General features: G+C 45.4%; 1 protein-coding gene across 2 annotated transcripts; it reads right to left on the bottom strand.

The window, feature by feature from the left end:
• Positions 1-1,266: 1,266 nt before the first annotated feature.
• Positions 1,267-8,953, bottom strand: CCT4 (chaperonin containing TCP1 subunit 4). Of its 2 annotated transcripts, XM_054821752.1 has the most exons (14): positions 8,694-8,953; positions 7,945-7,997; positions 7,621-7,710; positions 6,737-6,845; positions 5,380-5,522; positions 4,551-4,672; positions 4,336-4,468; positions 3,826-3,965; positions 3,440-3,536; positions 3,008-3,118; positions 2,621-2,751; positions 2,300-2,534; positions 1,653-1,766; positions 1,267-1,475 (listed from the first exon to the last, which is right to left on the bottom strand). In XM_054821752.1, exons 1-14 carry the CDS (start codon positions 8,809-8,811, stop codon positions 1,461-1,463), a joined length of 1,611 nt encoding a protein of 536 aa, XP_054677727.1. In that variant the 5' UTR covers positions 8,812-8,953; the 3' UTR covers positions 1,267-1,460. The 2 variants fall into 2 exon arrangements, with proteins under 2 accessions (XP_054677727.1, XP_054677726.1); XM_054821751.1 differs by having other exon boundaries at positions 1,267-1,766; positions 8,694-8,938.
• Positions 8,954-11,949: the final 2,996 nt, after the last annotated feature.

Genomic DNA, 11,949 nt, shown 5'->3' with positions numbered 1-11,949 from the left:
AAGAATTGGAAATTTGTGATGATGGGGAAGGAAAGCTTTAATCAAAGTTAATACCTAAACTAAGAGATCATTGCTGGATGTAATCCTGTGGAGTAAGGCATAATTTGTAATTTTAAACAGCCAATAAATAATTGATACAGAACATTAATATCTAAATTGTCTTTATTTTTGGTATTTGAATTATTCTGAATGTTCTACTTAGCTGTAAGTGATAGGGACAGAACCAAGAGTAGCTGGTCAACAAAGTAGTAGAAGTTTACTCAAAAGCTATTGTGAATAGAAATGAATTGTGGAAGAAATCCTCTCCTTCAGGGAGGAATCTGGGTACCTCAGCATAGCAATAATGAGGATGAAAAGGTTAATTCAACCTTTCAGGCTGAGAATTATAAGTTGAAAAATGTTTATTCTAAACTGTGAAATGTAACATTAACAACACATTAAGTCTAAACTGAATGAACCCCAGGGCAGCTGGGTTTTTCCTGGTGGCGGAGAACCCCAGCATTACAGCTCACCCTAACACAGTGACACCAATGGGGTACCCATTTCCTTCAGGTATTGATAGACTTTAATGTATATTCCATTAATTGTTTTAGAAAAGTATAATTTGCATTGTTATAAAATAGTACACTTTGGGAAAAACGAGTTATTTGGCGAGGTGGAAGGGGGGTGGGTGTGTGATTTACTTAAGCTGCCTGAAACTTCATTCCTGGGCTTTTCCTAACAGAACTGAGACTTCACCACCACAGAAGTGACCAGAAGCTCTGACTGTTTTAGAGATGCACCTGTTATCCAAACCAGTTTTGGATTTAATCCCTGTTAATACAGATAAGCCTAGTTAGAGTAGTATCATCCTTGTCTCTTTAGAACTACTTTAGTTTTGACACTTGCACAACCACCTGCATGTAAAAACTGCCCTTTGCCATATGCTGGCTCATGTGACGGCATCAGAAATCATGGCAGACTGCAGAAGACAAAATGGAGCAAAGAATGTAAGAGTACCATTTTAAATGGCATCACTGCAAAGACACTCCTTCACTCCAGCCAGTCAGATTTAAAGGAAATAATACCCCTCCATTAGGGAAAACTCCTAGAGAAGCAGCTTTAAGCTAGCGTGTTACTAAAGTGCAAGTTCAAGGTTGTTTTTAGAATGTACTAGAGCTAATTATTTGCTGTTAGCTCTGAAAAGTTTAAATAAGAGCATGTACCACAAAAGCGCATGTAACAGTTTATGTTATTTCTAGCAAAATTATAAAGCAAAGACTCAGGTAGGCTACTGCATGTTTATTGATAAACAGCATTTCCTTTTTGAAACCAGAGATTTTATTAAATTAACGTGATAGAAGTACATAAGCCTTTGTGGACTTTTAAGACAATTCACACAGGCGCTTTTGGTGAGGAAATCCTATTCCAGACTACAGGGAAGGAGCTTGAGGGCGCAGTCCCCACTCGCTTTATTCAGCTTACCGGGTGTTCACCTGCAAAGAAGCGTTCCCACAATCAGGCACAAGAAATTCATACAACACATAACAATTACCTCTCTGCTTAAAGATCCTTTGCTGAGAATACTACCCCAAAATTACATTTTGAAGCACAGCATGTTAGATGACAGTGAAAAAAGATAAAAAAACCCCCATGATGCAAACACTACTCACCACATCATCAATCTTCAGAATACTGCGCACAGTTTCTGTTGCAAGAGTCAATGCACTCAAAGACACTAGCAGCGGCTGGACAACCAACTCCTCCAAGATGTTGGAAATGCCACCCTGGGAGAACAAGTAGCTTTTACTTTGTGCAAGTCAGACCGCAGTTAGATTTAGCAAGTTCTCTTTTAGTAGAATCCACTCTGAATTAGACTATCAAAGGGCTTGTAACCTTCCATCCTCCCCCCAAGCACTTGACATACCCAGTCAAAATTAGCTAAAACAGTGATGCCAGCTTCAACACTGTAACAATTTAAAAGAAGGTAACCTGCTACACTATTCATAACATAACCTTCCACTGCAGATAATACTGGTGGCTCATTCTAAATGGCGCTAGTTTTGTAGCTGGAATAATGGTTTTAAAGAGCCAGATGCAGTTCCCTGCCCTGTGGGTATGGCATTTCAGTGTATGCTATTATCAATACTCAGGAGAAGCTGACAAAGCCTCAAGGAACAAGCCATCATCTACCTCAACACTACTTTTAGGGAGTCAGGAGACACAAACTCACCCTTCTCCTTACTTTAGCCATAATGCTAAGCATGTTCTGTTTAACACCCAAGTATTTTTTTAAGCTATGCATATACAATTCTGTTACCTTTCTGACGTTAATGCCAGCTGTTTTCTCTCCTTGAGCATGTCTGTTTCTCAGCTCTGTTACTGTTGAAATAGGATTGAGTCCTGCATTTTCAGCCAGCGTAGACGGTATGACTTCCAGTGCATCTCCATACGCGCGGACGCAGTACGAGTCCATACCCCTCAAAGTGCGAGCATACTCGTTCAAGCGCAGTGCTAACTCTATCTCTGGTGCTCCACCTCCTGCAATTAAAGCTCTGAGGACAGAAATTAAAAATCAAACCTCATTCCACTTAAGTGCATAAATTATTAGCTTTCTGTATTATTCAAATGGAGATATTACCTTTTCTTAACTAAGCATCTTATGACACACAGGGCATCATGAATTGAACGCTCAGCTTCTTCTAGAACAAGTTTGTTGGATCCGCGTACCACAATGGTTACAGTTTTTCCAGGGTTCGTGCAGCCTGTAATCTAAAACATAAAGCCAAACAATAGGACTGAAAAAAACCCACGTTATGGACAAAGAGAGACTTCAGTTGGTATCTGCAAGTTTCAGAACAGTACTGATGTCTGGCTAAGCACAACCACTACACTTCCCAAGTCAGTGGCTACTCAGGGATTAGAAGTAGGTACTTAAATGTAGCAACTTCAGTAGTGAAAGATATTAAAGCAAGCAGTTGTTATTAATTGGCAGATATTAAGTAGGTATTAATATTTTGTCACTCACCTTTATTAGTTTCCCAGAACCGTTCAAGTTGACCTCCTCTGCCAGCTCAGCAGATCCCAGCATGTCAGGAGTAAACTGGTCAATGTGAGCAACAGGCTTAGTTCCAATTGTCTGAAAAAATAATGGGGGGAAAAAAATTAATCCAGCACCCACACTGTAGAGTCAGCAAGCATACTGCGTAATGGTCTCCTGCGTATTACAGTAAAATGCAGTTAGAACTATGGCTTTTACATCTGTCCCGAACCTTTCTAGAAATGCAACTGCTCAACGGAACAGGAATGTTCTTTAGGGAAACGTTTGCTCTTACATTATAGTCAGAACATGAAACTTGTGACAGTGTTGTAATAAACTGGCACCAGCTGGGTACTTTGCTTTGGGGTGAGCTCTAAACACCGCTGCTGCTTTAACAGCCGTTTACATAACTCACTTTACCTTACAGATAAACTCAATGTCTTCTCGTTCAATGTCTTTAACCACCATGATCTTCATTTTGTTCAGAAAATGGAGGGCTAGGTCACTAAGAGCATCCCTAAAAACAAGAGGGAAGTAGTCGGTCCACAGTGCGGTTTTAGTAACCGGGTCGTATCAGCCAGTTGCACGTTTCTTACCAGCAGTGCTGAAATGCCTCAGACTATGAAGTAGTGACATCACTAAACTCAAAATATAGACAGTACTAGGTACGGTCACCATTACAGCCAGCCTGACACTCGTGCTAAGTGTGACTGTTAGTATTTGGCTTCAATTTTCCAGGTATTCCAAACAATTCCAACTGTTCCCCCAAACACATGCAGTAAGCCAGTAAACTGGTATTAACGTACCGCAGAATAGACTTCTGAATCAGCAGCACATTGCATCCAGCCTTCTTAATTTGCTTAACTAAATTTAGAATATAGGCTCTCTCTTCACGCAGTACTCTGTCCATTTGGGCATAATCAGAAACAACTATTTGGTTGTCCATCTATTTGGGGAAAAAAAAAGAGAAAAACAAGTATTATGAACAACTGCTGACTTTAAAAGCAAGTATCAAGATGCTCCACGTTCTGTAACTCAGGAGCTTGCGATTCAAAGCAAACAAGCAGGACAGTAGAATATGTCTTGTTAGAGATTGTTTAAATGATGAGAAATGCTGGACCTCTGTATTATTTTCTTTCTCATCCCAACTCTAAGTTCTGTAAGAGTTATGAGTATCTGTGCGTTACCCAGCAGACCTTCATTATAGCTGTGGAACAGAGCTGACATCACATCATCTTGGAAAAACCGTTATCATTACATTTGCATCTCCCAAGCACTACAGCAAAGGGTTTCGCTCTAGTCACAGTTTAACTTACATCTGTCTTTGGAGCAGACAAGCAGAACTGAATGAGGCCAATTTTGGCTTTTTCCACTCTGGTTACACCGGTGTTTGCCACCTTCTGAGTCAGGACTAGTCCCTCCACCAGTTCACAATCGTCAATTGTGCCTCTGGAAACAAAACCAATCCATGACTCTAGCACTTTGGGAAGCTGACTCCACAAAGTCCATCTAGTTACAAACTCTTTCTTACCCCAACTTCTTAACAATTTTAATATCTCGGAGGTCCACACTACTAGCTGTAGTTGGGTCGATCACCTTCATCACTGCGTCCACACTCATTGGAGAAAGCAAACTAGAATACTGACACACAACCTAAGGGATTTAATAGTAAAAAAAAAAAAATGCTGAGAGATTTAACACTGATAAACAGTAATTCCAAAATAATATTGTCATCGTATTTTCATGTTCGACTTGTGAATTTTGAAACAAAGCTCTTCCCCCCCCCCCCCCCCCCCGCCATCAGCCAGATGTCTTAATATGGCATCTTCTTAAGGGCTGCTCCATTTAAAGGAAAGAGCAGCTACATTGGTGGGAAAACCTATGCCCAAGGACTCACAGAAGGAACTTGAATTTCTCTTTCTTAGCATCTTAAGATAGGACTTTTGAGAGCTTCCCAGATTAGTCTGCTGGAAGGGAAACTAGCACATTTCCCCAGATTTCAATGCTGGTTTAGGAGTTTCTACCACATGAACAAAGAATTGTCTACTCAAGAAGCAGGCAAAAGCTCTCAGAATCCCACCGGATTTTTCTGTTGCTATTCTCAGTTGAAGCTTGTTCGTAGACTTACAGCCAACACCTAAGATCACTAAATATTTCAGACTGAAATTCAGTTTGACCACTTTGATTTAACCTCAATCAACCATGGCTTTCTGACATGTCTAAGAGAAGGTAGCCAATGTCTGAAAAACAACCAGATTTGCGACGCGCAGGGTATTTTTAGTAACTCAACAGTAGCAGGGACTGGGAAAAGCTGGAGACTCGGCTAGTCTGGAGGTACGAAGTTCAAGTATCAGTCGTACCTTTGAATTCAGCGAAGTAGTTGCACTATTCAGCAAGGTTTCTCTGTCACTCAGTTCAACCGGCTGCGCCATGTTGGTCAATACTTCAATTCCTTTATCCAAAGCTTTCTGGAATGACTCTGAAATGATGGTGGGGTGAATTCCTGTGGATAGCATAAAGAGGTTGTTAGAGAGTCATGCTTTCAAACCAATGTTGTTTTTTTTTTTCTCACCCTCTCTTTCCATTTTAAGATTAGAGACACTCTCGTGTCAGAATAAATTGAAGACATTTTAGCAAAATGTGTTTTTCATGACTATATGATCTCCCTTATTACTTTCCATTGTTAAAGCTGAGGCAAAAAGCGGTAATGTTCCTAATAATTTGCCCTCACAGACAAGTACAGCACATTTCCCTGCAATACCTGACATCCTAGGAACGCACTTTCTCCAAGTTTTGTTTACCCTTGGCATTCTTAAAGCTGCTGCTGTTGAAGAGCCTGGCAGCGATTTTATGTCAAAGACTGGTTACCCACAGTTCTGTATCAAGTTCCTCGATTTCTCTGGAGTGGGCGATATATCCTTTATCTTTTCAAAGCAGCTTATGGGCAAATGTCAGGCAGGCGCCTTGTAACTACCTCATACGGTAGAGGATGCCAGGCCGCTGGTCCAGCAGGACCACCAGCTCCAGGAAGGCAAGTAAACGTAAGCAAACCGTTGGTAGGGGACAAAAAGAGGACAATGAGCAAAATGGTGCGTATCGAGATGAGGCTAGTGTAAGTAAACCGCTATAAAGTCCTGATTTGAGACAGAAAAGAACTCTGTGAGTCCAGTTATCCTTGCTGTATTCCCAGTGCACACAGAAGCCGAAGTGTTATCTGGCTGGACAGCTAAAAAAGCTCCTGAACTGCACAGAAGCAGCCGGCAAGAGAACGTCCTCAGCTCATGGAGCAGAACATACACTAACTATTGCTTTCCATAATTCATGTCTTTTCCTGGCCAGACTTTCTCGAGGTAACCTATATTATGAGCAATGGGAGGTGATAAATTTGCCGAGTATTAAAAACCCTGTAGAATCACCAGTCCCAAATTTAATTTATAACTTCTTATGCTATCTCTCTACCCACACAAGAAGTACAAGCATAATCAAGGTGAGTTTTTACAAGCAAACATTTATCACAGCATGTAGGCACCATTTCCTGCATCAACAGTAATGCATTCAACTCAAAATAAAAAGCTGAACAGATTTTTAATCAGAAGCGGGACACGAGTGAAACCTGAATGTGAAGACTCGAGTCATCTTTCATGTTTATACACGTGCAAGCAGATAAAGGACTTAACTACATCCAGTCATAGTTTTATAGTAAATATTTTTATTTACCTTTTTGAAGAAGTCTGGAACAAGCATCCAGAAGAGCTCCAGCAATGACAACAACAGATGTAGTGCCGTCACCAGCTTCAATATCTTGTGCTTTTGAGAGCTCTACCAACTAAATGACAAATTACGACAAAAGTTCATATATAATGCTACTTAATTCCAGACACTGACAATTACAAAAAAAAAAAAAAAAAAGAGATATTCAAGAACACAGCACTACTGAAATAAACCTGGATATCAGGATGAATCATGCCTTTTCTAATTCGAAGATTGTACCTTTTGCAACTTACTTCCCAGACTTGTGCACCTATTTGGCTGAAACACAGCTATGGTGAAACACATCACTTACAGATGCAAAGCAGCTTTTCTCCTGTGCTTAAAACTGATCCCACCTATCTAACAGGTCTACTTTTTTCCCTTCCTGCAGAAGGCTCACAGGAAGCTCATTTCCATCTCCAACCACAATCAAATCTAACAGGTTTACATTTAACATCTCAAAAAAACAGGCTACTGTATCCTCAGACCACCTGAGCGTAATGCAATTTATTCTCTTCTTTCGTTCGCTTCTGTCCTAGTGGTTTTGGACATCGCTGACTTTTCTTTCTTAAATGAGAGATGAAGGTTTCGGCTAGATTCTTTTATGTCTTCAAACATGGCCAGAGAGATTATGTGTAAGGAATACTAGATAAGAAATAAAGGCTCTGAACTCTTCAGTATATCTTACGATCAAAATAAATAGTCCTGGACCACACTGCACAATATTTCTTGCTCTATAACTAGTGAGTAACACTTCTCAAATCCACATGAAATGTTACTATGGTTTTTTGTTTAGAAATTAAGCTCTAACAAATGTCACTGCCCAAGCAATGGGAAAAAACCCAACTTACCATTTTGGCTGCAGGGTGCAGAACCTGCATTTGTTTCAGAATAGTAGCACCATCATTAGTGATCGTCACATCTCCTTTAGCATCCTGAATCTGAGAAGGAAAGAAGAACACAGTTCTGGTCAGTAACTACAAATCTTTAGTTTAATCTGATGCTCAATGTAAAATATTTTTCCTGACTTGTGCACTTAGTTCACACTTTCCCTTACATAAATTAAATTTGGAGAAGTTTTTCCAAGGCAAAAGATGGCATCCTATGTAAAACATGTTGACTTTTTGTTATCTCCAGTAAACTTAATGTTTTCAAAATTTAAGTACGAGGTTTACCATTTTATCCATTCCCTTTGGTCCGAGGCTTGTTCTAATTGCATCGGCAACAGCTAGGAAGAGAAAAAAAATACGTTTGCAAGTTGATCTAAAGAACTACAAGCACTCACTCCATCGTTTTAAATATTTCTTCTGAAAAGAAAGCATCTCCCACTATTGAGCAGTTCCCAGTTATCTGGCCAGCACTAAATCATCCCTGATAGTAGAATGATATGAGACGACCGACTTCCACAGCTCTTTTTTTTTTAAGCAAATAACATCCGATCACTTGATTACAGCCATTTTAAAAACCAGTGGTAACACAGATATATCACACGCCAAGTAATCCGACCGAGGCTTATGCCCAACACCAAAACACAGCGTTCCCCCAGCACGCCCTGACCCCATCCCTGCCGCTAGAAACCCCCACGGCCACACAAACCCCAGCTCGTAGCGGCAATACCTGCGTGTCCGTCCCCCCCCGCCCCGGACTGACAGCAGGCCAGGCCGACACACCTTCAGCTGTCAAGCCCCGGCGCTGAAAGGCACCGCCCGCCCCGCACGGCCTCCCCCCACCACCCCGAGTCTCCTCACGGTGCAGGGTCTCCTCACACCGGGGAGGCTGCGCACCCCACCGCCTTCCTCCGCCCGGGGGCTGCCGGTGGGCCCGGCCCTGGCCTGCCCCGAGCAGCCCGCGGGAGAGAGGCCGGTAGCCGCCTCCTCTCAGCACAAAGGGGGGCGCGGAGCGCTCCCACCGCGCCTCACCTCACCTTTGCCGGCGGAGATGTTGCTGAAACGGATCTGGGAGGGTTTGTCCCGGTCCTGGTAGGTACCCTTGGACCGGTTCCCCGCGCCGCCGTGGGCTTTGGCCCCCGCGTTCTCCGGCATCGCGTCCCGCCGCCGATGGACACCGATGGGCCCCGCGGTACCGGCCGCGCCGCCGGGAACCTTCCAGAACGCACCGCCGCCACAGCAGGACGCGCCAGGGTCCTTCCGGCCGGCGCCGGGCGTGACGTCACGCGGAGGGGGCTGCCCGCCGCGCGCCTGCGTCCTGGTAACCGACAAGGGACCGGCCTGCCCGCCGGCGAACAGCACGGGCACCTAAAGGCACCCTCCGCCGCTTCTAGAATCAGCCGCGCGGGGTCCTCGGGAGGCTTCCCGCCGGGCCGAGCGGGGCGGGGCTCCGGGGGCGGGGCTACGCCAATGGCGCGGCGTTACGCCAATGGCGCGGCTGGTACCGCGCAGCCGCCTCCGCTAGGGGGCGGAGGGGCGCGGCCGGGTGGGACGCTAAGGCGCGCGGCGGCGCAGAACCGCTTCGTCCTGTGAGGCGGCAGAAAGGCCGGGGCGGGGCTGGGGGTTCCTCGCGCTCCCCCCCCCCCCCCCCCGCCCCGGGGTCCCTCCGCCTCGGCGGCATCCCCTCCCCTCCGCCTGCCCCTCAGGGGAAGCCGGGGCACAGAGGCGACCAGCCGTGGAGAGCAGAGGAGTGGAGGGGTACGTGGGGTTCCGCGCCCCCGGAGCGCTGGCAAGGCGGGCTTTCTGAGGGGAAGTCGTCTGGGGTTATGAGGAGAGAGAGCTTTCTTTGCGCTGTCAGCGTGAAATCACTCGGGTGGTCTTACCTGTGTGAAGTTCAGCTGTGTGGCTACATTAGAGGCGTTTTATCTGACAGGCGGCCGTTGCAAAGCAATTAATTTTAGCGCAATTTTTTCCCTGCGAAGACCAGGAGCTGCTGTTTTAAGTAGGTTTTGAGCACCTGGTGTTTTTTTATGTTTTGCAGAACCTGTTACGACAAAGGATTTTAAGCAGCAGCTTTGTTGCAAGTCAAATTAGATTTGAATTACAGGAAAAGAGCAGAAACATTGCATGTTTTCTTGTAACACCTTGATCTTCCCATGCATCTGAGAGACTCCTATTTGAGCTTGTATTGCCACCATAAGAAGGTAGGCTTTATGACTGTGTTGGGTTTTGTGTGGCAAGGTTTTGGTAGCGGGAGGGGCTACAGGGGTGGCTTCTGTGAGAAGTTGCTAGAAGCTTCCCCTGTGTCTGATAGAGCCAATGCCAGCCGGCTCCAAGATGGATCCGCCCCTGGCCAAGGCCAAGCCAATCAGCGCCTCTGTGATAACATATTTAAGAAGGAAAACAAGAGTTAAAAAAACTTTTGCAACCGGAGAGAGGGGTGAGAAGATGTAGAAAGCTCTGCAGACACCAAGGTCAGTGAGGAAGGAGGGGGAGGAGGCGCTCCAGACACCAGAGCAAAGATCCCCCTGCAGCCCGTGGAGAAGACCATGGTGAAGCAGGCTGTCCCCCTGCAGCCCATGGAGGAGGGATGAGGGGGTGTAGCGATTCCACCTGCAGCCCGTGGAGGACCCCACACTGGAGCAGGTGGAGGCACCTGAAGGAGGCTGCGGCCCGTGGGAAGCCCACGCTGGAGCAAGTCCGGGCCGGACCGGTAGACCCGTGAAGAGGGGAGCCCACGCCAGGGCAGGTTTGCTGGCAGGACTTGTGACCCTGTGGGAGAGAGCCCACGCTGGAGCAGTTTGCTCCTGAAGGTCTGCACCCTGTGGGAGAGAGCCCACGCTGGAGCAGTTTGCTCCTGAAGGTCTGCACCCTGTGGGAGAGAGCCCACGCTGGAGCAGTTTGCTCCTGAAGGTCTGCACCCTGTGGGAGAGAGCCCACGCTGGAGCAGTCTGCTCCTGAAGGTCTGCACCCTGTGGGAGAGACCCCATGCTGGAGCAGTCTGCTCCTGAAGGTCTGCACACTGTGGGAGAGACTACGCTGGAGCGGTTCGTGAAGGACTGTAGCCCGTGGGAGAGACTCCATGTTGGAGCGGGGGAATGTTAGAGGAGTCCTCCCCCTGAGGATGAAGAAGCGGCAGAGACAATGTGTGCTGAACTGACCGCAACCCCCATTCCCTGCCCCGTTGTGCCGCTGAGGGGGGAGGAGGTTGAAGCCGGGAGTGAAGTTGAGCCCGAGAAGATGGGAGGGGTGGGGGGAGGTGTTTTACGGCTTGATTGTATTTTCTCATTGCTCTACCCTGTTTTGCCTAGTAATAAATTAGATGAATCTCCTCTCTACATTCAGCCTGTTTTGCTCGTGACGGTAATTAGTGAGTGATCTCCCCCTGTCCTTATCTCGACCCAAGCCTTTTGTTATACTTCTCCTCTCCCATCCCGCTGGGGGAGGGGTGAGTGAGCGGCCGTGTGGCACCCAGCTACCGGCTGGGCCTAAACCATGACAATGACCAATAAAAATTACGCCAGAGTTGAAAGATAGCTTACGCCTCTTAGTATGATCTTGCCTCCACTGCTGTATTGATGTAAGAAGCTCCTGCACTCTTGTCTTTTTTGGGATTTCCGAATAGCTATTTAAATTATTTTCTTTACCTTGAACAGAACACAAACATAACACAGTCTAGATGCAAAGCATATACGTGAATCCACAAAGGAAATTAATTTTGTACAGTGTTCAAAGTCAGACACCAAGTACGACACAGCAGCTCAAAAGAGCTCTGACTAGAAGACAAATGCCCAAGTAATATCTAAACCATATAATTTTTATGGCATATCTCTTTCTGACAGGAGGTGAAAACTCAGGATTTATAATACGGCAGTGCTGGTAAAGCGTTCCCATGTAGAGAGAGTTACACAAGAAATGTGTCCCTGTGCTAGTAGGGTGCCGGTGATGTAAGACAGTATGTTGTAAGAAACAGGCAAAGGATGTCATCTCTGGAGCTTGTTTTCCAAATATCTGCGTCTATACCAGGAGCTCACCGCAAGTGAAACACGTCCTCATGGTGAGCAATTTTTTAATGCCAGCAACAGCTTTGTGATATGGTGATACATAAAAATCAAGCATTTGGACAGTTCTGGTGTCAGAAATAAAACAGGAAAAAAGACTCCATAGTCACATGATTTGACCATCTTGTCTGTTGCAGACTGTTTAGAGAGAAAGAAGGTTTTGGAAGTGAGTGGTTTCTGTCTCATTATATTCGATTTTTAACAGGCAGAGAAGAAAATGATTTTAAGTATA

This window comes from Grus americana, chromosome 3 (assembly GCF_028858705.1).
Source record: "Grus americana isolate bGruAme1 chromosome 3, bGruAme1.mat, whole genome shotgun sequence".
Classification (NCBI taxonomy): domain Eukaryota; kingdom Metazoa; phylum Chordata; class Aves; order Gruiformes; family Gruidae; genus Grus; species Grus americana.
The sequence above is the reverse complement of the archived record's forward strand: the minus strand, read 5'-3'. Positions and strand labels throughout refer to the sequence as shown.